At 36.9% G+C, this 26,495-nt stretch overlaps 2 protein-coding genes and 1 long non-coding RNA gene across 6 annotated transcripts in view; 2 read left to right on the top strand and 1 right to left on the bottom strand.

The window, feature by feature from the left end:
* Sap47 (Synapse-associated protein 47kD) overlaps positions 1-19,894 on the top strand; it is a 96,516-nt gene extending 76,622 nt beyond the window's left edge. For 2 of the 3 annotated variants that reach the window (XM_069114765.1, XM_069114766.1), the window contains 5 exons: positions 1,173-1,310; positions 3,294-3,433; positions 5,577-5,716; positions 11,038-11,208; positions 16,478-19,894. In XM_069114765.1, the coding sequence (XP_068970866.1) occupies positions 1,173-1,310; positions 3,294-3,433; positions 5,577-5,716; positions 11,038-11,208; positions 16,478-16,656 (768 nt within the window). In that variant the 3' untranslated portion in view covers positions 16,657-19,894. Of the gene's footprint in view, positions 1-1,172; positions 1,311-3,293; positions 3,434-5,576; positions 5,717-11,037; positions 11,209-12,801; positions 14,770-16,477 lie in introns of those variants that run through there. The other variant, XM_069114767.1, reaches the window with a different exon arrangement.
* On the top strand, positions 11,215-12,296 carry LOC138180698 (uncharacterized). Its single transcript, XR_011173354.1, has 2 exons — positions 11,215-12,226; positions 12,259-12,296. It is a non-coding gene; the product is annotated as an uncharacterized LOC138180698 (long non-coding RNA).
* Positions 19,895-20,081: 187 nt separating the features above from the next.
* On the bottom strand, positions 20,082-26,313 carry LOC138180691 (kinesin-like protein KIF20A). 2 transcript variants are annotated; one of them, XM_069114760.1, is made up of 18 exons: positions 26,193-26,313; positions 25,965-26,083; positions 25,358-25,880; positions 24,660-25,281; positions 24,151-24,581; positions 23,892-24,087; positions 23,390-23,822; positions 22,938-23,312; positions 22,752-22,860; positions 22,215-22,684; positions 21,854-22,147; positions 21,728-21,772; positions 21,584-21,667; positions 21,258-21,498; positions 20,798-21,180; positions 20,572-20,735; positions 20,357-20,483; positions 20,082-20,281 (listed from the first exon to the last, which is right to left on the bottom strand). In XM_069114760.1, exons 3-18 carry the CDS (start codon positions 25,878-25,880, stop codon positions 20,222-20,224), a joined length of 4,557 nt encoding a protein of 1,518 aa, XP_068970861.1. In that variant the 5' UTR covers positions 25,965-26,083; positions 26,193-26,313; the 3' UTR covers positions 20,082-20,221. The 2 variants fall into 2 exon arrangements, with proteins under 2 accessions (XP_068970861.1, XP_068970862.1); XM_069114761.1 differs by lacking the exon at positions 26,193-26,313 and adding an exon at positions 26,151-26,169.
* Between the last annotated feature and the right edge of the window lie 182 nt (positions 26,314-26,495).

Here is a 26,495-nt window from a genome sequence, read left to right as displayed (position 1 = left end):
ATCCATTTTTCTTCGTTCTAAGCTGGATCCCTGCCATTCGTTTCATTGTACCTGCTGTCGCTTCACATTTCATGCTTACCGCGCTTTCCTTTCCTTTTTTTTTTTCTTTTTTAAATTTCATTTATTTAACCGGAAGACAGGTAGCTATTCTCTGGGCGTCAAAGAAGAATTTCTATCCGGCTCTTAATGCAGATCCTCGACCGTAATACGGAATAAGTAGCTTTTAATTATCAAGGAGACGGATTTACTCATTCCATCGGATAAAACCAACCTTTAGAAGAAAAGCTGTTATAAAATCAGCATACGTTTCCTACTAGCCGGCTTCCTTGGAAATTAAATAAACGGAGGAAGGTCGCATATAGCTGCTCTGATTGACGCTAGTTACTCACGCGATTGTTTCGCAGATAGAATCTCCACGTTTCTATACCTAAGTAATTTGTATTACGTATTCAGCGTATATTTTACCATCATTTTTATTAAATGTCGCGAGATATTCCAAATGTCAAAAATAACGACCACGTTGCCACACAAACACAGCTGTCCCAATTCCATCCCCATTCCAACGCTTATCTTCTTCATTAGGTATCCTAAAGAGTATACCAAATCTGAAAAGCGTCAATCGAGATCTAACAACCAACCAAATGTACCACTCCCTCCCACAATTACAAATCAAAATTAAATCATCCAAAGCAAATCCAAATTGTCAAGCCTCCGGCTCCAGCCTCGAGCTACCTTCTTCATTAAATTGCCACGTGACATGTGAAATCTCAAAAATGACATTCGCATAATAAATCTAATTATTCCCTGATTCTGCTATCTATTTCTATTTCCACGAGACTGCTAAATCCAGCGTACGAACGAGACGACGTATCCAGCGTGGCTCGACGTGATCAATACGATCTTAGCCGCAGCGCGCGGCTATCGACGAAAATACGATAAGAACGATCTAATTAACCAAGAGGTGAACGAACCCTGTCACGGGCTCTTCTCGCTTTTTACCGTGGAAACTCGTCGCGTGGCGTGGAAATAGCTACCCATCGGCGCGACACAGTCCTCGTCGATGATAACGATAATTGCTCTCTATAACGTGGCCTCCAACGAGACACACATAACGCGCTTACTAGCATTGCTAGTGACAGCTGCTCTCTAACGCGGAATTAATGCTGTTCCAGAGGTTGGTCGCTGAGCTGAACAAAGAACAGGAGGCTTTCATTGCCAACAAGCATACCGAAAAGGGTGAGGCCGTCGCACCGTGGGTCGGTGCACCCAACGAGGACATACTCCGCGAGGAATGCTTATCTCTGTCGACGGTGAGTAATTCCTCTGTGTCTCCTATTTTCGTTGCTAGTATACTCTCGTTCTAGAGAAGAGGGAACAGTTCGAGTCCACACACACACACACACGGAACACGCGTCGCGATCGTTCTTGGGAAAACGAAACGAAAGTGCCGAGAGTGATTCGCAACTGGATTCCCATAGCAAACAATGACCTCTTGCCACGCGTTTCGGGTATATGTCTTGACGTGTTAAGGCGAACGCGACGTATATTTCGCTATGCAGATTTTTCGATCAGAATTAATGTACTCTACTGAATATTAAGCATTGGAACATTCGCTGATGTTTAGTACAAATTGAATGCTTTTCTCGGGTTTTATTTTTTTAAAATTTCGTTTATACGAACTTGTCGGGGAACAAATAGTTTATATGGAATTCGTATAACAGTGGTTTTCATCAACTATGATTTTCCGGTTATATAATAGGAAATCGAATAAATGGATTTCCATCGAGTATTTGTTTGATTTAAATAAACTTTGTCCGAATCAATTCTGCTCGTGTGAACGCAGATTTTTATCGTATCTTGTTATAAAATAAAGTAAAATTCGTTAGTGTTTCGATAAATAGCCATACTTAGAGTAGGTGTCCTGTTACTTTTTAGTCAGGAAATCGTGCAGTTTAATTCCTTCGCTATAATTGTTTCTTTTGAAAATTACATACAAACTTTGTACTTGATTCGCTTCATTTCTTTAATATTTTACAATTGCCCCGAAAAGGCTTGAATGTCACGTATAGTTGCTCGTATTAATCAAAGGGTTAATGAACTCGTGCAACGGGATATAGACAAAGATTTTCGATTCCCAGTTAGATTGGCTTGCATTGCGTTTCGAGATCGAAACACAGCAGTTGATATCTCGCAGCGACATACACAGATGGGCATAGATATGCACATGTTTAATTTGATTCATGATTTAATAATACGTATGAATGATAACGCAGTGACCATGTATCATAGAGGCTTGGAAATTACTGTGTCAATTTATGATGACATAACTGATCGAGTCCGATACAATTCTCTCATGGGAGAAATAAGATGAATTAAATAAAATTCCAATAAAACATTTACAATGCTGTTAAAATACATTAATGACAATGTCGATTGGCAAATTTGAAAAAAACATATCTCACGAGTAGCTGATCATTTTGATTGATTTATTGTGACAGTATGTAAATTAATAATCAGCTCGTGACTAAAAGGGGTGCATGACATACATATATTATATTATATTATATATTATACATTCTTATACAATTAACAAATTATAAATTTAAATCGATTATTGAGAATATAATGCATAGTATATTAAAATAAATAAATTTAAAATATACCGTTGCTTTCATAATTAATCGACTTTGTTTGCGTTTCGAAAATCAACGAAAGATGAAATTATTACAGCATCATTAAATCATACAATACGGAAAATAATCGAATATTTGAATACATTTGAGCCGCAGCATGTGTACAATTCGTAACAAAAAAACATAATCTATCCACAGTCACGCTGTAGACAAAATTAGACACTGTTAATTACAGTGAGGAGATCGTGTCGCGATTAGTATAACGATCTCTAAAGTTGAAATTGCTTCCCCCCGAGTAACAGAGTATCTGCTCTATTAAATCGAATCGATTCTTCTTTAAGTGGACTTCTTGAAACGACGATTTCGTTAATCCTGCATAGATCTTGGCTGATCCGTTAAATGTGTGATAAATCTTTTTATAAACAGCAGGTTTAATTAAAGGTTCATTGACCAAGGCTAATTAATTTAATTTGACGTTATTAAATCAAAATAAACCACTTCGATCGAATCAAACTAAACAAATTAAATTAGGTTTGTTAACTTAATTTATAAATTATCTAATTTCAGATTATCCACTGGCGATTTAATTCGTGTACCATTTAAAAGTGGTGAACGACAAAGCGTAAAGGAATTTTGGTAATTTGAGAATGTTGATTTCAGGATCAACGTAACTTCCTGAAATCCCCACCAAAGGAAGTCGATTTCCCTTGGGACTTTGAGGCTGTGCAACCAATGGCACAGGCCACTCTCGCACTAGATCCTAACTTGGAGAACATGAGGTTCCAGCTTGTGCCGAAAGTGTGAGTAATTTTACCAAATTGTTACTCAACTAATCGTACTTTAGAAATTGCATTTATGCCATGATAACATTTTGCAAAATGATATTGAAACTATGTCCGTAAGTTTGAGATCCTAATTTAGATGTACACAAGGAAATTAATATTACGATATTCGAGAATAGTGTTGAAGGAAAAGGAAAATTTTGTAGAAGTCGAAGCAATTAAAATATCAAAAAAAAATATATATATATATACATTCAATACTAGAAGAATCGGTGTTATTTTTCTCCAATTCCATTAACGAGATAGCAGAAATAGTTATTTTCATTAACAAATATCATTGTTCGGGAATATTTTATTTCAAAGGAAAACGAGTGTATTTGTCTATTTTGTTTAAAATAATAGCAAGTTCCACTTTCGTAATAGTGTTTAAAGTATCTGGAGAGTACACATGTGCATCGTATGGTACACATACGCGCACAGTAATAATTTTCAACCAAATGCTAAAACGTACTGTTGGAAACGTCAGGCACATAATTGAATAAAGCCCGTGCTTTTGAACTTCCATTTACGATGATTGCACATACTTAACTCTAATGAATTAAATAATTTGATATAACGAAATAACAAGTAACAATTCTGTGTACAACAATATTAAAAAGAGTCGCGTACAAGAGGATAAAATGAGACACCCTGATAATTAGTAAAAACTATTCGTCGAAAAAAAACTTGATACAAATCTCCTTATTTCTTCAGCAATATTAAACAGACTTTTTATATTCAAACTCGGGGCACAGAAATTCCTCCGTCATTTCAAATTCAAGCCTCTATTAACTCGAGTCCTCCACATCTAATTCCACTCTAACTCCATTCCATCTCAACCAACTAGAACCAAAATCATTCTCAAACCTTTACAAAGAGAAAATCTCTGCAAAATCCCTCTGGAATTCCCCCTGCGAATCTTCTCTCTGACTTTCCTCTAGAGATCGCCAAACTTACGGACAGGCTACATTGCATCACAAACCACAGGTACTTTTAGTATTCAGATGGTTGTCATAGTTGATACGTAAATTTATTCTCCGCTTCAGTTGATCACGTCTAACGATGGAAATTGATTTATAGTTTACATGTCTCTTTTAAAAATACATTAAAAATACATGAACACGTGGGTTCGCTTCTCTCGCAATCGTCTCGCATCGTAGAACATACGAATTTTTATTATTAGTCGGAAATGTCGTATCTACCGAAATGAAACTATTGCGAGTATTGCAAGATGCGTGGTACAAAGCTTCAAGTGAATTTTGTTCTACATTTTTTATTTAGTTTCGTACGTAGAATGTCCCACCCAACGTTCACCTCGCAAGGTATTGAGAATTAATCAAGTTAAGGTGCATTTGTTAAACTTTCAAATTCGATTTCCTCGTAAACAAGGCTTCGAAAGAAAAGATATTATTCCAGATTTTCCACTTACTTCCTCCGTACAATAATCTGTCGCGATTGTCCATTCGTATACGATCGCACTTGTCAAAGCTTTCAAAAGCTTGATTTTCTCGCAAATGAAGATTCAAACGAGGAGATTTTATTTTAGAATTTAGATTCGTTCTTTGTAGACTTTCTACGGAGTAAGTTCCCATTCACGAGTTTACCTACGCGTTTATCTTACACGTAGCACGCGTTTCGCTACGCAGTATACAATATCGCGTGACTGAGAAAGCGAACCAAGCGTACGAAGATCGAGCGATCGACATCAAATCTTCATCGCTGGCGTATATCAACTGTGAACTATATCGTGTGAACTCCAACCATAAAATACCTCTGCCGCTATCAGCTACGACGTATCTCTTCCAACTTGTCAAATTTGCGAAAGTGGCTCAGGAAGCGAGTTTCTAATTGCGAGTTATTTCAAGACGCACCTATCAATCTCCGGAAGATCAATACGCACTCGAACTCCCACGTTTCTACGTACGAGGAAACGCGGATAACCCACGATCAGTGTTATTTACCCACCGACTAAATTAAATCAGTCGACGGTGGCTGGCGTTAATTGGCAATTTCCAAAGCGACATTCGATTACGGTTGACCGGAAGTCGTGTGGCTTCTCTGCTAGCAAGACTCTGGACGAATTCGCGCCCCTAAATTAATACTCGACATCTGTATCGTGCAGAATATCAGAAGAGAATTTCTGGCGGAACTACTTCTACCGAGTATCGGTTCTCCGTCAAAGCCACGAGCTGAATACAATGGCAAACCAGACGGAGAACAACCTCAATCAGACTTCCGCCGGAACCGTCGATCAACCTGAAGGTAATTCGAACCTCTGTGCAACCATTTCTCACGCTTATCCAATATTATCATCGTTTATAACATTATTATCGTTCGTTTAACCACTTAACGCACATTTAGTTTACTTGGTTATTTTAGTCATTGGCCTTTACGGGTTCACGAGCTGCGATATTTTATATAATAAGATATCTATATGTCTTCTAAAAACATAGCGTGGATCCATTTGCATCGCAAGGCCGTGATTACAGTGGATGTGTGCTCTAACGAACTGTCGTTTTGACGACAACTATTTTTAAAGTTGCATACATATAGACACCCTCGTTGATCGATGCTAAGACTCTTAACGAGAACGAGATAATTGTTAAAAATTGGTAAGAGACTGTTTTCAGATTCTACGATTATTCTTCAATAATTATACATTTCCTTTCTCAATTGTTGTCTCGACTAATTTCCACAGCATCTATTATTCCTCGGCTTCATGCATTCTGTATATGATTCCACAAATAAAATTGGAATTTTTTTGCGAACGTGATCGAATTTTCTAATTAAATCACTTGAAATTATCTCTTAGTGAGATTTAGATGGAAATATTTTAGGTATCCATATATAATCATCAATTCGTTAGCTTTATTCGATTCTTGCAAACATCTCCGCAAATTATTTCTGTATATTCCAAATCATTATATTGCACGAACACATAATTGAGTTGATTAATCGTTCCCCTGATAACTCACGTTATTCTACGTTAATTATTATATTTTTTATGAGGCCTTAATATTCATGAACGAGGTTGCAGGTTCTTATAAAAGCAACTGTTTCGTTTGTCGAGACTGATCGCGTAACAGGCATCCACCGTAACCATACGTTGTTTTTATTACGAAAGATTTCTTCATTCTCGCTAATAATTCGAAGAAAAATTTATGCGTTAAGGGGTTAATGTATTTTTATCATATGATATCATCATCGTCATTATCATCGAATCTATCGTTCGACCCTTTCGATCAGAAGTGTTTCGTTTGTGCATCGCTCGACGCGTTCCTTGAGCATTTGGAACATCTGCGTTGTTTTTCGAAAGAACAATCATCAGTTTCATTAAATGATCACAGCCAGTAGTTAGTAGCGGTTCGTCTGTATTTTTCTCTTCCATAAGATCGAGCGATTTTATTGAGACAATTCCGAGGATGGAGCAAAGGTAAGTTAAATTTCGCTTCATCGACTCTCATCGATACATAGACGTTTGATGAAATGGTCGTTTACATTTTCATGCGATTCTTTGAAGCAACGCAGATATTTTAAATGGTCAAATCGAACGAAACACAACGCTCGATGGCTATCAATTCAAAACCGGATATCCTACTTCGTATTTGGTTAACCTTAAGATAATAAATCACGAAAGCAGAGTAGAATGATGGTTAGACGTTGCATAATTCAGAGGAACGGGGTCGAGGTTCGATCGGCCGCGAGTTAAATGAAATACATATTTCATATAACCGGAGATAGATTTCGCGTAACTGGGATTAGCTAATCAAATTTTTACCATCGAAATCGATACGAAACAGAGTCGGCAAATTGGTCGTGGCTTTTATATACCGGTCGGATTAAACGGTGAACGATTTCAGAGGATATACACCGGCGTTGCTTTTTCGATTTAACGGCTTCGCGCGATCGCATAAAAGTCACGCGCCGAAAGTACCGCGAATAAAAAAAGGAAACGAATCGGATGAAAAATAACAAAAGTACGAAGAGAAAAACACGAAGCATCGCGATTCGATATCCAGCCATCGACGTCACATTGCGTAAAGGGTCGATCGTCGAGCTACGTTTGAAAGCGTGCACACGCGAACCCTTTTCGTTCGTTTCCTCGGTGTGTGCACGTTCGTTGCCTCTTATATTAGTTTGCATCGCAATTTCGAGCCGCTTGACTCGACGTCCTCCTCGTCGCTCCAAGACTAGTACGGTAATTTCCGATCGGAGCGAAAGGATTTTTCGCTCGTTCGACGTCGAGGTGAACCACCGCGCCTGGCGAACGACATCCTTCGCGATCAACCTATCGACCACGATCGAGACCAGAGGGAACGTTTATGGGTGTCGTGCGCACACCGTTCACGTTCGATCGACGGCTCGACGTTCTCCGAAAGACCACCATGCATGGCACATTTCCGAGCCTGATGCGTCGTGTAGATTTATCTGTTCGTCGACGAGCCACAAACAACGTGCTGATGAGTCGTGTAAGAGATGAATAGTCGCATCGATGCTGTGAATACCCTAGCGTGGAAAATTTGTATGACGTACTGATCATTGTTTTATCGTGTTATAGGTTCATCGTTCTTTACGATATTGAGGATCTTTTTATCATATACGTGGAATATATACGATAAATATGTACAAAAGAAGTATTATATATTAAATATCAGAAAAGTGTTATGTACAGAAAGTATTTTTACATCGCTGCATTTGTCAGTGTATTTATGTACGTACGGTTGATTAGACCCAATTGTAATAAATTTTCTATCATTCGGTGGTAGTTTCATACGATTACAAAAATATGATACTGTGCGAATGAAATCGTAGAACTTGATTTAAAAACGCTTCGTTAGGAAGTTAGGGTGTACAAATACTTTTCGTCGCGGAAAAAGGTTCAGACGGTCAATATTATTTCCGGTATTTAAGGTTTTCAACGTTATTGTACGTGATAGACCCTTTACACGATCCATATATACAGGATGGTTGGTAACTAGTGGTACAAGCGGAAAGAGGGTGATTCTACGCGAAAAAAGAAGTCGAAAATATAGAATAAAAATTGTTCGTTTGAGGCTTTGTTTTCGAGAAAATCGACTTTGAATTTTCGCTCGGTACGCGTGCACTTTATCGCGTCTCGTTATAACGGATCTCACTGTAGATCGTTGTCTCGATGGAAAAATTAAAAAAAAAAAAAAATTTTTATTTTATATTTTCGACTTCTTTTTTCGCGTAGAATCAGCCCCTTTCCGCTTGTACCACCAGTTACCAACCACCCTGTCATATTGTCAATATATATTGTTGAGAATTCTAAAATATGTTGAGAATTGTGGATCTTTGAAGCCGAAATAATGTTATAGGAACACTAAATTTACACTTGGGATTAATATTAGAATAGTTATATATTTATTTTATGGACGATTTCTTATATATTCATCGATACACACTTGCACGCGTCTCAGCACTTTCTTCTATATCCGACTGTTAACCGACTGAATAGTTTACATTCATCTGTTTTCGAGACGCCACACACGCACATACCTCCACACACTGATACCCACATACAAGTATCTCTACTTACACATTTAACCCAGTCCAGCACAGAAAACTATACATATCTCAATAAAATATATTGACACTATATTTATATTGTTGACACTCGAAAAGAATACGAACAAAGTTATTACATTATCAATTAGAATATGCGCCGAAAATGAAATTAAATACAAACAGCTCAATAAAAGGGTGCGATATAAGTTTCTGAGATTCGTCGCGTATAGCGGTATGTTCCGGGCCGACCACGATTGCGGGTCTATTATTGACAGCGTTGTTCTTTATCCCCAACTTCTTGAACTTATAAATTTTTATACCCCGACCAGATCGTTTAGATTCACGAGATCCTTTCTCCCCATACCGTTATCGATGCTTACTCGTGAATTCGGACCCAGTAAATCGCTTACAATAATACAGCGAGCTCTTACCGCCCCTGTTTTGATTTCTTCGACGGTAGCATCGATAGCTTGAAAAACTAGCTTCACAGAATTTTGTGAGGGCTGTTACACGCCCGTTATAGTCCGTACTGTTTCTTACGTGATTCACTTAGTTTCTAACATTGTATATTAATGGCGATTTACACCGTTCATCTCTAAATAAATGAACAAATAAATTATTTGATACCACCGATGATACATATAAATTAGCAAAAATACGTAAAGTCGATAATAACGCGATGAAAAATTCCACGATAGTTATTCAAATCGAAAAATCTATATCATCGGTGCATCGGCCACTTCGAATTACGAGCGTGGCATTAATTCGAGTTAATTCAGCGTGAAACGACGATGATGTTCCACGAAAATAATACGCTCTATCCACTGGAAAAATCGAGCTCGTCAGCACGTTGATAAAAAAAGGCTTTCGGGAAAGCGCAAACCGTTGGCCGGAGTCGAAATTGCGGAATCAGGAGGTGAAATCCGTACAAACAATGGAATTCCATCCGGAGTGGAGGTGAACGAACCGGATAAAACGAAATACGAGAGGTGTGCCCCTGGGAGAGGAAGGTGAATAGTTTGGTGAAATACTGTCTGATCCTGAGAATGATCGCCCGTGAATGAGAATTCGAAGCCATCTTCAGGGGCTGTTCACCCCTTCTGCTTTCTGTCGACCGTTTCCATCTGCCCGGTTTCCTCTTCTCTTTCGCGAAATGAGAATTCGATCCCGGCCAACGGCTTCGCCGCGGTTCCAACGACGACTTCCGTTTGTTCGAAGTCAAATCACTGCGAGGAGGATGTTAATGCCCTGGCGTCTGGTTAAGTCGCGCTTGAAATTCGATGATCTTGCAGTCGAGAGTTCGTTCGAGATTGAGTTTGATATTTGTGCACATTCCCTGTTTATAAAGCTTCGTTTCTTGCTCGGTTTTCTTTCCTTTTGTCAACCCTGCTACGCTCTTTGGATCATCCTCGATGCAATCGGGTTTCTTTTATCGTTAAAAAATTAATTTCAAAGAAATTATCAACGAATCCTTGTTAATACGCGTGACACTTCATCACGATTTTATTTCAATTTTTCTTAACGTATTAAGGGGAAATATTTTCACGAAAATAGTCAATTTACGTTATCGAATTTTATTAATATCGTTAGGATCGATTTAATTATGTTTATATCGTTTTAATATCGTTGTTCTCATTTCGTTGATATCTTAAAATTACTTGCTACCTTTTTATCGCTATCTCTTCCACACAGATTCACCTAACGAACTATCTTCCTTGTTCAAAGCATTGAAATATTATTATACTAAAATATCAAGCATCGTGTTGTTCAAAGACGGTAGCAGGGTTAAAGCAGAAGCTTTATTTTTATTTCTTTTAGTTATTGAGAAACTAGAATTACATTAGACTAAAGAGCGCAGCAAGCTTTTGTACAGTTAAATCGATAAATGACACGCGCACCGCACGAACGAGCAGCAATTAGCTAGTTCGATCGATAGGTAATTAGAAAATTAGTAAACAGCATATTAACGAACGTAGTAGAGCTGTTAGAGGCTTTTAGCTGTTAGGCGATACCCGTCCCTTCTAGTTTAGCCGTGAGTGTTGTCTTGCGAACAGTTCAAGTGACCACTGGCCAGGAAAGCAGCGGAACAGCGATGACCGGAAGTAACAACGCGTTGGCCGATTCGCCGGGCCACGAATTCGTGTCCGATAGCATGAGGGTCTCGGACACGGACCTCGAAGAGGTCCGGGAAGGCATGAAAAAACTGGGAATGCAGCCACCTAAAGGTTAGTTGATCGTTGGTCGTCGTTAACTCTGCCTTCTGTCAACAATTGTACAGAACATGGAACACGATTTTGCTAACTCGTGGCATGGTCATTAATTACTTCTATTTACTCGTATTATATTTAATACTAGAACTACCAAAGGTTTTTTTTGTAATTGCTACGCATATGTTATTTTTCATTCTCTTTTCTTTTTTTTTTTTTTTTTGTTTAATTACGCGAGATGTAAAGGTAACTTTGACGAGATAGTGGAAAATCTCGATTAATATGGAAATACATTGACTCATGAAAGTGTTTAATCTCTTGTCATAGAAAACTTTTACGTTCGTGTTATGTAAAATATTTTGAAATTTCATTAACACCGTAATGAAACACGGCTATCGTGATTATATTGGTCAAATTTGAAAGCAATCTGGAAATATATATAGAAATTCGTTTACTTTGTACATCCATAAATTTGTATTACACGTATCGTGTAAAATGATTGATTTATGATAAAGCATGGGCGAAAATTTGTTTCCCTTGTATCACGTATCTTTTCATCTTAATCTTCTTAATGTTATACCTTTGGTAGTTGCAGTGTTTCGAGAATAAAAATGGTAATAATAATTGGAGAACATAGAAAATAGGAAGAAATTATAGAGCCATTTGCCACGAAGTGCCGATGCTTTGCTGATTCGTGCAACGTCCTCGATCGAAACCTCCTTGACAAGAATTCGCGCGATGCACGTTGATTCGAAATTGTTCTGTACACACACGTTTGGCGATTAGCCACCGGAACGTAATATTCGACGAGATGTGCCGCGCCAGTTATTTCATTACGACCACCAACGAAATTTTTGAACAAGAGCTACATGTATCCGTATATATGTTCGAAGAGGAACGAATTCTCCTTTTTGTTTCGCTCGTCCGCGATTTCGATGAATGCATCTATTGATCGGCGTACGAGCGAAAGTAAACGAAATTTCCACATCGCGGTTATACTATGGAAACGAACATCGAACATTTTTCCGTGGAATTCGTCACACGAGATACGAATGTATAAAAAGAAAGAAAGAAAAATAAACTCGTAAGATAAATGAGAAAAAAAAGAAAGAAAAGTTCCTCTTGGATCAAGCGATCTATGCCCAAGACACAAGGTGTCCAAGAAACACATTCTTCGTGAGTATACTCGTATAGATGAACTTGAAAATTCGAATAATAATCGATCTGTCGATGTTCCACCTTTCTCTTCACCAGCGTTCTAGCTAACCACGTTGCGTCACGTCAGTAGTTCTATATGTGCTCGTTTCTGTCTTTGTTCTCTATCTCTCTCTTTTTTTTAATCTATTTTTTATCCCTTCTTCGTGCGTTTAACATTTTCCTTATCAGTGTGCTTTATCATTCTTACTCGTAGGAATTGCTCGTATAGGATATACAGCTCTCCCTGTCCATGTTTTGTTAAATTCATTCATCAGATTTAAGTATGTTCCTCGAAAGAGTTTACGTTCTGTTTCTCGTTCTCTATGTGTTACGAACCCTGCTCGCCTCTCACTTAGAGTTTTATAATGCCCGATGTGACTAAACGACCGCTTTTCCATTCTATTCTGTCAACAGCCTAAGAAGAGGAATATCCCCCCGATAAAAAAGCATTATCCAAAGCACACCCCTCAGAAATAAATACGACAAGCTTCTTTCCCCGTCTCGAAGACCGACGTGAGCTTTTTCGGTTCTTGTCCACCATCTCCTCTAACCCTCCGTCGCATTTTTCGTATCGAATTCTTCTTCTCCTTCGTCTAACTTTTCGTTGCTATCAAGTTTAAACTGCTCCCAGACTACCACCCACTCCCCTAAACTTGACACTACGAACGGGGACGTTCTCACGCGACGAACGATCCTCGTCGTTTTATTTCCCTCGGTTTGCTTTCTCGTTCTCCCTTCGCTGCCTCTCGTTCTTTTCTTTTCGTTGTCGTTTCTTCCGTTATCGTTTCCCAAAAACCCTTACGCGTCGACGCGATCTCGTGCCACGCGTAACGGACGATCAACGATTTAGGGGTGGGTTACGTCACGCGGTTTTCGTTCTGATCGATCGTAATTATATATAGATATATATATATAATTACAACGCCGTAATTTACTGTGACTGTCGTCAACGTGGCTTATCGTCGTCGTGTTCGTCGTTGATCATTTCGTCGCTGTACTCCGTCGATATTTATTAAATTGACGATATCTGTTGGTCGTCCAGTTCGATTCGAACAAAGTGACCGACGACCAACCCCCTTCCACACGGTTCTTTTCCGAGGATAGTTAATTTTGATAGACGCTCGACTCGAGACTTCGTTCGAGATAGAAGAAAAGACGAACACGAAAAGAAGAGATAGAGAGATGTTAGAGGGAGGGATTGGGGAGAATAGACGACTATAATAAGAAAACCGCGAGTAGAAGGCAGCGTTTCAGGAGACACGTCGGATTTGAAACGTGACAAGAAACGACGCGTTAAATATCGATGATAGCGATGTAGTGACACGCGATTAATGATACGCATGCTGAGGGGAGAGCAAGAGAGAGAGAGAGAGTAAGAGCGTGAATGAAAGGGAGAGAAAGAGATAGCGAGATCGTGTGTAATAGGTGCGTGAGGGAGAGAAAGAATGAGAGGACGATTCTTTCGAGGAAAGAACGTGGCAGAAAGAGGGTGAGAAAGAGAAAACGAAAGAACCTTTGGTAAAAAATGAATGGAAGAACACAAAAAAAAAAGAGGAAAAGGGTACGTAATATACGCAAAGTGAAAAATCGTAATAAAATCACAAGCAAAGATAAAAAAAAAAACTTGATTAAATGTCTGTATGTCTGTCCGTTTGTCTGTCGTCTGTCTGTCTTCGTTCTTAATCAATAAATATTGTCTCTTGTCGATTCTCTCCGTGTTGTAAAACGTTAAGGAAAACATTAAATACATAACGTAGGAGGAAAGAAACAGGAAAGAAGGAGGTAAGGAAGGGAGATGAGAAAGATCTGCGAGAAAGTAGCGCGAATAGAGGAGAAGGACGACGCGAAAACTGTGACTCTTGAAATAATGCTAATGGCTCTTTCGCGAAATTAACGCGCTATCGAGCAGTTACTCGAACGAAAGAAATAAATAGCCAAATAAAAGAAAAAAATATCTGCTGATCGTAGTTGGTATCTTCTTCTTATAAAGGAAAAATATTTAAACGAAAAGAAAAGACAGCGATGGCAACAGAAAGAATTTACTAAATGTTACCGTAAAAAAATTAAGACGAAATAAGGAAAAAGAGAAAAAATATACAAATTCGTTGAATGACAATACGTGTTTTAAAAGAAAACCTAAAAAAAAAAATGAAAAATAAATAAATGAAACGGGGATCGAGGTGTAAACTTTCGTCTCGTCTCTCGTGGGTGTAGTCCTCGTAGTGATTTTCCTTCTGATTCAATTAAACCAATTTAACAGAGAGTTATCGCGCGAAAGATAAAAAGACAACCGGCCGGGGGCAATCCGTTTATGCGCGCGTCCACGTTCCAACGAGTGTCAAAAACCATGCGTATCAAAACAGAAAAAGAAAAGAAGGAAAACATCGGATAACGACGTTTCGCTTAAATCTAAAAAATAGAGTGTGTGAGACAGAGAGGGAGATAAAGGACAGACGTATAACGCAACGAAAGAAGGAAATCGTTACGACGTTAACGATTAGGGAGACGAGGTAACGTGAAACGCGGAAACGAGAGCGGAAATAAATTAATTTATACGCGAGGTTGTTTACATGTGGACGGACGCTTAAGCGGCGTAAACGAGCACGCGAGAAAATCCGCACGTGCACCGGTGCACCTGATTTCGAAATAAATAGAATAAAAAAAAAAAAAGTAAAAATGAAAAAGAAAAGAGATACAAGATGAAGGAAAGAATAAAAAAAACGGTACGTGGTAGAAACAAATCGACGAAAAGGAGAGAGTAAAAATAATAAAAACGACCGTGGCACGAACGCGAAGCCTCGATGTAGTCGCGGTGTGCTATCGAACGTCGAACTAGATTTGACATGGAGAGCGCATGTAAAGACGAATCGATATACACACACACAGCCTGTTAGAGCTAGTTATAGAGACAGAGCGTGTATGCGAGAAAGAAAGAACGAGTATGGAGTTTCCGATGAAAAATTTGGTTAACTCAATTTTCTCTGTTCGACGCGTGAAAACAATTCGTTCGATCAATCCGGAACAAATTTACGCTGAAAATAACGATAATTCGTACACGGTGCAGTTCGTAAGGTGGAACTTTTGGACACGGATAGAAGTCTTCGTACAGAGGGATGACGATTCACGATGATCGACCAAGTTCCGACGAACGGATTATGTGGGAAATTTGAGGACGCGTTTCACGTAATTCCCGATAGAATCCACGGCCAGTGGGCGCATTTGATTTAATCGCGTCAAAGGGGAAACGTAGTTTCTTCGCGGTTGGATCGATCGAGTCAGACGCGATTCTCTCGCGTTCCGCGGTTGCTTTCGGTTCCGACTGCGTCCCTTTTCGCCTTCTTCCAACTAAAACACTGGCGAACGTACGTCGCTTATCGTGATTTCGACCGACAGAAGACAAGATTACTCGCGTTAGAATCTTGGATACAACGTGTACGAGAACTAGGATGGTCGCGGCCATGTGAAACCTTGCAGGGGAATATTAGCAGCCGCGTACGCCGCGAACGAAGAAAGGAAAAGCGTAGCGAGACACGCCGGAAACCCGTCTATCCGGTTCCGTTTCGCGTTCACCCCCCTTTTCTCGGTTCTCTATTCTTGTGTGTGGTTTCAGTTTTTACTCCCCTTCGCCCTTCGCCACCCCTTTTCTCCCGCTCAACCTACTACGCCCCCGTCCTAACTAACACTAACACAGGCACACGATTAAATTCCGACACACCGATACACCGAGGCACAAGGACTGGCGTGTCGCGAGATCGATGCGGAGAAACGGGCGGCCGGAGCACACGCTCTTGAAACAACTCGATTGTACACGTGGAAAATCGTTTGCCATCTGTAACACACGAAGAACACACACACACACACACACGCACACACACGTACTACTGTATTCGTATAAATCGTTCGTCTAATACACATGCACACTGAAATACATAGACGCCAACACATAGGAAAACTAAAAACGGCACACATACACGAACACGCTTACACTCAAGCGGACTCATCGGTGCATACGTACACTGACACGCGCCGAACAAGAGGCCGCGTGGCCCGCTTGAAACTAGCCTACAACGCTGCTTGTGAATCTCCGCAGAAGAAGATTGGGAACGCGAATTGGAGGCGGAACTGAAGGATTACGAGGTAGTAACAGGTAACGAGGAGAGGAACAGCAACGCGACGCCGATCAGGAACAGCGGCGCGTTGGATAAGGACGATTGGGAGAAACAGATCGACGAGTTGCTGGCCAACGAGGACGACGAGGACCTCAAGTGAGCCGAGAGATTCTTCGCGGTGGACCGGATAGTGGCGATCTCGTCGCGTTTCGAGATCATCCTGCGTTAGAAAAGGGAGATTGAGAGTGTGTGAGATCACCGGGTAGATTGTCGCGTCTTTCCTTCACGGAGATCTTCCTCCGATTGTTCGAAGAGGGGCAAAGGATGAAAGACTCTTGGAACCGAGGGATCTTGTCTTCTTTCCGCTTCCTTTCAGCTTTCAGCTTTGCCCCTCTTTCGCGATCGTTCAGACATCGCCATAAAGGGAGGAACGAACTTTTTGGGGGTGGGTCGACGATGTTCGAGACCGTCGATGCTGCGTCGAATGATGTGACGATGTAATAATGTGTACAAGGGAGGAAGGAAACGCGAGAGAGAATGAGACTTTGTCTGAGTTTTTTTCTTTTCTGTTTTTTTTTCTTTCTTTGTTAAAAGGATTGTAAGCGAGAGCAGGGGGAGAGAAGGCGGAAGAAAAAAAAGTTTGAAAGGGAAGAGGAGCCTGTTCCTCGTTTCCCCTTCGACGGGGTGTTTTCCTCGACAATGTGCGAGTACGTTTGCGATCCTCGAGCACGATGAAGATGAGAAAGAACAGAGAGAGAAAGAGAGAGAGAGAATAAAGGGGAAAAAAGAAACGCGGGAAGATAAGTTGTACTACGGTGGTTGTAAAAAGAGAATTATTTCGTCGATCACTCTCGCTTCTCGAACCTCCGTCGATAATTCCATCCATCGATGAACCGTGAACCGTAGAACGGTGAACGGGTGTGCACACGAGACGATATAACTTTAACGCTACACTTATGTCAATTGTTAAACGACTCGCTCTCTATCACAAGGGCGACTATGTAAGATTTACAGAAGAACAAGTTGAAAGAAAGAAAAAAAAATTCCAAGCTTTCCCCTTTGTAATATCGATCGTTAATTATATTTATTGCTTAAAAGAAAAGAATTAATATAAATAAACGTATGTTACTTTCAACATCGAGCGTATTATGTAATGTTACGCGAAATGCACTGTGCTACGGAATATATAAATATACATCTATATATAAATAAAAAGAAAAAAATTAAAGAAGAGAAAGATTTGTTGAACGCTTCTTCATCGGGTTCGAAGGATCGACGACTATCCGAAGTGACACATTACACTGCCGTGTGCCGAAGGACACCGTTTCGAACGAGTATCGTCGAGTATCGTCGGTTATATTTTTCCGCAAAAAAGAGAGAAAAACAAGTGGAAACAATCCAGAAGCGATGGTCAGGCGCTTTCACGCGCGACGATCCCTTGTCGTTGTTCGTTGATCGTGGATGTTGTATGCCAAAGATGAAATCGATTCGACGAGAAATCGCGAATGGAGAAAAGAAATTGATAAAGATTGACTTACGTTGATGTTTTTGTTAGTATTACATTATTATTACCATTATTGTCATTATTACTATTATTACACAGGCACATTTGTTAATGTTGCGCCACGAGAAATACGTACGTTGTATTTTTAGGTTGAAGCTCATCCTAATATGTGTTACGTGTTTGCAATATCCGCGCTAATATCGTTGAGCGCGCGTTAACGTCGATTTGGAGTGAGCGCGTGACGTATAAAGGCTCGAGTTACCAATAGCACTAATTAACAAGAATCGATGATGATAGGAAACAAATAATCTCCCGACAGGATTTTCTGCGACATGCCGTCCAATTATTTCCTCGACCTCGTCGAACAAACCGGGTCGAAACAACAATTCTCGTTCGTAGACCAGAAAAAAAGTCGCGTTGGATCAAGTTTAGCGTTTCACGGCACGATGTTTTATCTTCGTTAAAGCGCGCCTTCGCAACGTCACGTGTACGCTCTGCGATCGATGAGAAAATATTAGAACGTTCGATTGTTGTACAAGGCGAAGGGTGAACTTGCTATCGATGCGAACTAAGGTCGAGAGAAGAGAAACGATGATACGAACGATCGTATATTTGGGAGAAAAAAAGAACGAGAAAAGGAAAAGAGAGCATATTCGTATGAAATCGTTGCACTTCCGGTTTCGGAAGAGGCTCGTTTTGCGTGCGCCGCCATGTTGAGTCCAGATCTTTCGTCAATTCTTCCCAGACGTTTTCTATGTTAACCTCTATATGTGCGTGCATCGATCGACTGATTCGATGCATTTGAGAGTAATATTTAAAAAAAGAAAAAGAAAAACAATGAAATACATTTATTTAGCTTAGAGATTCGTAAAAAGGAAGTAGAATCCTTTAAGGAAGACTTGATTCTGAACTCAACGCTGGTTCACCGTGTGCGCGTGTTTCACCCAGCCCGCTGTGAAGTTTTTAATTCGCACTAGTCGTTAGGTCGATATATGTATATTGTACGAGATATATATATTAACGTTAAGCTATCGCAATTAATCGGGCCTAAGTTCGTCAAAATGTTAATGAAAGACAGAAACGCGCGTTGTACGTAAACATTGTATATGGACACGTTAAAGACCGAGACGCTTGGTAATCATGTGATTTATCTTTCGAGGTAACATCGAAGGAACGCGAGAGATATAGGCAAATTCTGGCGCGACGTTGAACGTGTCTTTCGTTGACAAATTGTTGTACATTATTGTATTCTATGATTCCGTTCATGGAGCGATTCTCGTGTTATATTTCTTGTACGCGCGACATGTTACAAGCGCCCGTAGAAACCGCGTTTTATGTGTGTTCTTTGCCCCGACTGACAATGAGACGTGAGGAAAAGTACATTTTCGCGACGAGTCCTTCATTTTTTTGGGCGGCCAGAACGATGGATCAGGAAAGTAATATATAATAATATGTACATGTCGATAAATGAACGTCTTTCCCTTCAATGGCCAAAACAACAAAAGAAAAAAATTAAAAAAAAATGAGTATGAAGAAAAAATGAATCATCATGGTGTACTTCGGCAGTTCCCCTATTTCAAAACGACTCTGTGAATTGTGTAATAAAAGCTATCCTATGGTACAGTGCATTCACTCATAAGAATGAACGTAAACCCGATACGTATATATAAAATGATATACATAATATACATATGAAAATATAAATAAATAAAAATATATATATATGTTGTTGACTCCATTGAAAGTATGATAATATATTATGAATATTAATGAGAATATAAGGAGGATAAGCATTAATTACGGAACTATTAAGAGAATAATTAATATAAGTGCGGAATGTAACAATAAAGGTCGTGTACCTCGTAAAAAATAAATTGAAAAATACCATAAATAAGTTGATAAATCTTTTACCTGTCAGAGTTCCTTCCAATACCAAAGCTTCTATGTAGGAATACAAAAAACATAAACTTGTGGAGTGTTAATGTTGTGGTACAATGTGTAATGTCAATACTTTTATATTTATAAAACTGCTTACATAATTTAATATTTTTAGAGTGTAATGGTATTGATAAAAAAGGCATCATATTTTTAAAAAAACACGGTATTTTAATACGAAATACATTTTAAAGATACAAAAATACTGCTGCTTTTTATTAATCTGTCCTTAATTAGCATGATCTATTTACAATACATTAAACGATATAATATATTGCAAAATATATTATTTTCGTCTGCTTCTTAATTTACGAGTTGGTACTGACGGTGTGATAGTTAATGTACTCTAAACAAACAAACAATATGCAAAATGAATAAATGATGTATTCGATAGATTATAAAAAAAATTTTTAAAACTTACCTCGAGCGGTTCGATATCTTGGAAAGATTCATCTTCTGTAATGTACAATTTCTTTCTACGGGTATTTTTCTTCCTTTCCGAAGCTGTTTCCCGAGATGGTAAAGTAGTAGTGCGTTTTACACTTCGTCTAAAATATAAAAGTAATATGTTTTAGTATAAATTTTTAACTTAGAAAGACATACTACTCTTTTATATCTCATTTTTGTGTAATATACTTTGAATCCGAGCCAGAAAGATCGATCACTGAAATTTCATCCTGTTTTGGAGATGATGGTGTAAACTTCTTTGGTGGACGTCTTACTCGGCGATCTTTATGTATCACCTCGTCTTCAGATGTATTTTCACAACACTCTTTATCCTTAGAACGATTCTTTATTAACTACAAAAGGCAGTTATTAAAGAAAGCTTGTTAAACTGTATTAAATTTTGTAATGAAGATACCTTTTGCTTTTGCTTTTCCAACTCTTCTTGTTGACTTTTTACTAAGCTTTCATACTTCGCCACCATTTCATCTCTATTCTTCATAAATGATTCCATTTCACGCTCTTTCTCGACCAAGCCATTTCTCAGTTCATCATTTACAGTTCTTAACCTTTCGTTCTCCTCTTTCCTTTCTTGAGCAGTTTGTTCTAAAAGATCTAATATTTTGGCATTTTGTTCGCTATGTTTAACGCGCATTTCTAACTGTTCGATATATTCTTGCTTTCGAGCAAGCATTTCTTTCGTATCTGTTAGATTCTTAATTGTACTCTTCATTTCTATTTCCATTAATTTATCGCTTCTGTCATCATTTTCTTCGTGTTTTTGTATCATAAATTTCATTTCTGTGAAAATGCACAATGTAGTAACTTTAAGGGGAATATCATTTGTTAAAATAACATACCATAGATACTGAACTAACCTTTTTGAAGAGAAATAATTTCAGCATCTTTCTCTCGCTCTTGTTCCTCTGCTTGTCCCAAACGATCTTCAAGTTGTAAAAGCTTATCATTATTCTCATCCAATAACTTTTGCAGTTGATCTTTTTCAACTTGACATGTTTCTAAATTCTTATTTAATTCGCGAATTTTTTCCTGAAGCTCAGTTATACTATCAAGATTACGTTCTAGCTCTACTATTTTAGCGGCATGAGCATCGAGACACTAGAGTTTTATTAAAAAAATTATTAAATTTTACTGAAGAATATATATATACATATAGTATATTTATATGAATTTAATTAAATACCTGCGATTTGATATTATACTTTTCTACCATGGATGAAAGTTCTCTTTGTAAGTTATTTGTTGCTTCTTCGTGTTCATTTTTACACTAAAATAAAATTAAACAGATTATATTACTGTAAAGAATGGTGATATTACTTATACATACCTTTGAAATATGATTATCAAACTCTGCTTGCAACGCATTCAATTTCTGTAAATATATAATCTTTTTATTACATTTGTATAAAAATTTGTATAAAAAGTTGTTATAGAATAATAAAAAGTAACCTACTTCCGTACACTCACTACAGTCACTTTTAGTGAAAGGAAGCCGCCCATCATTCTCTTTACTTTCTTGTTCGTAATCGCTAGTTTCTGTTTTTAAAAAAGTCTTAATATTATTTGCGTTTTTTAACGTCTCTTGAATCTGCATTTTATCTTGCTTTATTAAAGAAAGTTCTTTCTGAAGCAAATCAATCGATTGTTTATATTCTTCTGCATTAGCCTTACTTTCATTATTTTCTTCAACAAGTTTTTCTATTTTTTCTTCTAAAACTAATACCTTTTGGTCCACTTCTTCTTTCATCTTGAAAATAAAAAAAGAATTATGCAGGTATGAAAAAAAGAGCATCATATTACATTTAATTACCAACCAGACATTTTTCTTCATACTGTGTCTTAATGTCATCGTATTTTACCATTAATTTTGTCAATTTATCTAATATAATCTCATGATCATCAGTCTCTTCAGCAAAACTTGTCTGGCTAGCCTCTTCTTTTATCACATTTTCAATAGTTTGACTACTTTTATTGAATACATAGTTCTTAGATGTTTGTAAAGAAGCTTCATTAGATTCTACGTGCGCTTGACAACTTATGTCTACTGTTTCTACCGTTACTTTCTCTTTTACACTTTCATCATTGCGGTTTTTAGATTGTGTACTATTCATTTTTAAATTACATATCTGTTCAGATATATCTTTTAACTTGACTTTGGCAAACTCCAGTTCTTGCTTTAAACTTTGTATTTCAGTTGTACTTCGAACTAATTTTTCTTCCAGAGCAGAATTTTCTTTGCCTACTGCCAGTACCGTTTCTTCCATTTGAGCATCGGATATATGTTCTGTAAAGTTAATAATATATTAAATTACATCATGACTTTAAAGTTGTATAAAATTATGTATACATACCTGTCTGTGTATGCTTATTATTTGAATCCACTATTACTACTTCTACTTTGAGATCAGAAGATAAATCTTCTTCAATGGCAATATTTCTACCTTTAATGTCTTTACATTCCTATAAAATAAAGATTTATGTTATTAGTGCACTTAATCAATGCCGTGGTATATTATGAAATGTAAATAATAACATACATTATCTTTATATTCCCAATCTTGTTCTATGTTCTTTGTAGTATCAACTGTTTCTTTGAGTAATTTAAATTCATTTAATAACAAGTTCTCATTTTCCAATTTACGTATTTGATCTTCCAAATCTTGTACTTTGTTTTCATAATTCAGTATAATTTTATTTTGATTTTCTAATTTTTCTTCAAATATATCAACTGTTTTAGTTTCTTCTGTTAAACACAAATTAATATGTGCAAGTTCTGCTTCTAAATCATCTATTGTTTCCTGTTTGTCATATAACTCTTCTTCTTGCTCTTTAATTATACGTTCTTTTTCTCTCTCTTTTGTAGTAATATCAATATATTCTTGTTTTGCTTCATTTAAAAATATCTTAAGTTTCTGGAATAATACACAACGAAAAATATGTTTAATATCGCGAAAATTATAAATATAGTATTAATTAATAATTATCATACCTTAACCTGTTCCTCCCTGGCAGATAATTGAGAACTTAATTCTTCTACATAACGAGTTGTATCTTCATCCGAACAGACATCCTTTTGAACTGCATTTAATAAATTGTTTGCATTTTTTAGATCTTCCTTTGACAAACTGAGTTCGAAAGTTATTTTAGTTTTTTCAGCCATTAAGTTTTGATTTGCTTCCTTAAGTTCCTTCACGCTATTTTTTAACAAGATGATCTTCGACGTTAAATGTGAATTTTCAATTTCTAATTCTTCAATGTTTTTGGAGTCATCATCTAGATCTAAATTATTAATAGAAACAGACGAACGTCTTCTTTTACGACTATTAAGCTGTTCCAATTTTTCCTTATAAAAATCTTCAACTTGTTTTACAGACCAGTGAAGTACATCTTCTTGTTGTTCTTCCACGTCTTTCATACGATTCCTAAATGATATTTGACAAAGTTTACATGAAAAATGTTAGCACAGAGAAAACGAATGATTTAGTACATACTTCCATTCTGTTTCAAGATTTTTCATTATAGATGTATAAGTGTCAGCCATTTCTTCGCGTATCTGCAGATCGCGAGTCAATGCAGAACTTTTTAAAGTAGCAAGTTCTTTTTTCAATCTTTTATTTTCACTTATTAACTCATTGTAATCTTCTGACTGACCATAATCAGAGTTATCATCAACTATATTTTGCCAATCTATAAAGATAATTCAAAATTATAAATTCTACTGTAAATTAAGATTAATAATACAAGGCATACCTTCACTTTCCAGTTCTGTAGCATCCCAATCAGTTTCTGTTTTTATGCTTTGTGTAACTATTCGTGAAAATCTCGATTTAGTTTTCTTGCATACTTTCTCTTTTTCTATAACTATCTTTTTTGCAATAGCAGAAAAATTGAGCACATTTTGTGTTTCTATGTACAAATTTGGTATAGGATTAATATTGACTATTAAAATTATATGCTCTTTTCCAGATAAAGCTTTTTGAAATAGTCTTGTTAATTTTGATTCTCTGAATGGGCCAATATGTTCTATTTTCTGTTTCGATAACTGTCCTTCATGAATGGTTTTTAAACATCTCCCTAATACTAGGAGACTTGTATTAATATTTTGTGCTTCTTTTAATCTGTCTCCAATATTTAAGGTTTTTTTTAATCGTTCTGATCCAGCCAAATCACAAAATGCAAACCTATCATTTGAGAAATAACAAGTAACAAAGCATGTAATTAATATCTAATAAAAATAAAAAAGATTATTTTCTACATACGTGCTAACTTCAACAGAACTGGGATCATTCTCAATATAATATTTCAATAATTTTATGGTGAATATACAATGTGATCTTGAGCTTCTTGCATTCAAAGCAGTTGCAGCTACTTTCAAATTATATTGTCCTGCCATTAAAACTTGATAAGCCTCAGAACCAGAGTTCACACAAACAGTCTTTAAACCTTTAATAAATGTTCTTCCATGGGTATCTGTCGCTAATTTAAGAGGCGTTCTCTTTTTCTGACACTCATTTGATAAAAGATCATATACAATTTCATTATAAATTTCAGCGAAAGAAACCCAAACAGAATAATGTGCACCAATACATTGACTAGGTCTAATAGGTGATTCCTCTTGCAATAATTTTTGCATCTCTTTATAAGCATTAATAAACTGATATTTATCTACAGAAGCAAATGTTAGTAACTTGGTTTTTATCTCTAATTCTTGGGCACGTTCAAGAGGATCCAAAATAACAATATCACAGTGATTCACAGGTTTATAAGAAGGAGTAGACTTTGGTGTAATGTTTGAAAATACAAATTCTAAGCATCTTGGTACTATTCCAGGGGATGTGGTAGTCCCTTGTAATGTATAAGATTTCCCGGAATTTGTAGTACCTATGAAATTATATTAAAATGATTTAGAACATTATATAAATTATTATATATAAATTTAATTGTATAATATATTTACCATAAGTCATGATAGTACAATTCTGTCCACTTAGAAAATCTATCATTTGTTGCTTTACAGATTGTTCAAACAATTCCAGCTGAGTAGTTTCTGGTCCAAAGGTTTTAGTAAATGTAAACTTCCTACACACAATATCGGTACTATTGGATCTCTTGAAGCAGCTGGTATTATTATCTAAAGTAGGCAATCTTGTGAACAAAGTAGTGGAATTGATAATTTTATATGCATCTTGTTGCTCTTCAGATAATTTTAATTTCTTAGGGAATGGTTTCATTCGTAAATATACTTTAACTGTTTGTGAAGTTTCTGATTCTGAATTTAAAGAACCACTTTGTACAGTATAATTGGATTCTTCACTTTGAGTTTCAGTGTCATAAACAGAAAGTAAATTTTTCTTAGTTTCCTTTAATACACAAGGTCTCTTTCCATAAGCTAATATACTAGGATCTCTGCCAAATAAATATGACATGTCATCTGGAGGATTATTATAAGAAGTTCTAATAGAATCTAATGTGTTATTCATCTACAAACATTTGAAAAATATATGTTATTCTTTTGTTATATTAATCCTTGTAATGGAAAAAAACGATCAAAATTTTGTTCATACCTTCTTGTGATAAAACTTTCGATTAATTATGTCACATTAAAAATAAAATATCTTTGCGCTTATTAAACAAATATTGTTTAATGAATGGAAAAATTAAATTCTTCCTTTATTGCATACTTCTGAAAACAAATCTTATTTTTAAATAAACCGATAACCTGTTAACAATTTTAAATATATACCTTTTACTTCATATCTATAGTAGTCACTTATGAAACGTTAGATTAATACCTGCTTTCACATGCTATATGAAAATTTAAACAATTAAAACAAAATAAACATTAACGCATATTTCTTCCACAGGAAGCTCGTGAATCCACAGTCACAACAAACGGTTAGTATTTTATTTTAAAATCTTGTCGTGAGGATACTTTCTTCGGATTGGTACAATTTTCGATGGACATATTATTACCGCGCTCAGCATATAACCAATAAAAGTCAAGATATACTTTTAACGACCAATAAGAGTGAAGATAGAAAACTGTGTTCTGATTTGACAAAACGTACCTACCTTGTACTTAAAAATATAAAATT

Source organism: Bombus flavifrons, chromosome 6, assembly GCF_040668555.2.
Source record: "Bombus flavifrons isolate JBK064 chromosome 6, iyBomFlav1_principal, whole genome shotgun sequence".
Taxonomy (NCBI): domain Eukaryota; kingdom Metazoa; phylum Arthropoda; class Insecta; order Hymenoptera; family Apidae; genus Bombus; species Bombus flavifrons.
The sequence above is the reverse complement of the archived record's forward strand: the minus strand, read 5'-3'. Positions and strand labels throughout refer to the sequence as shown.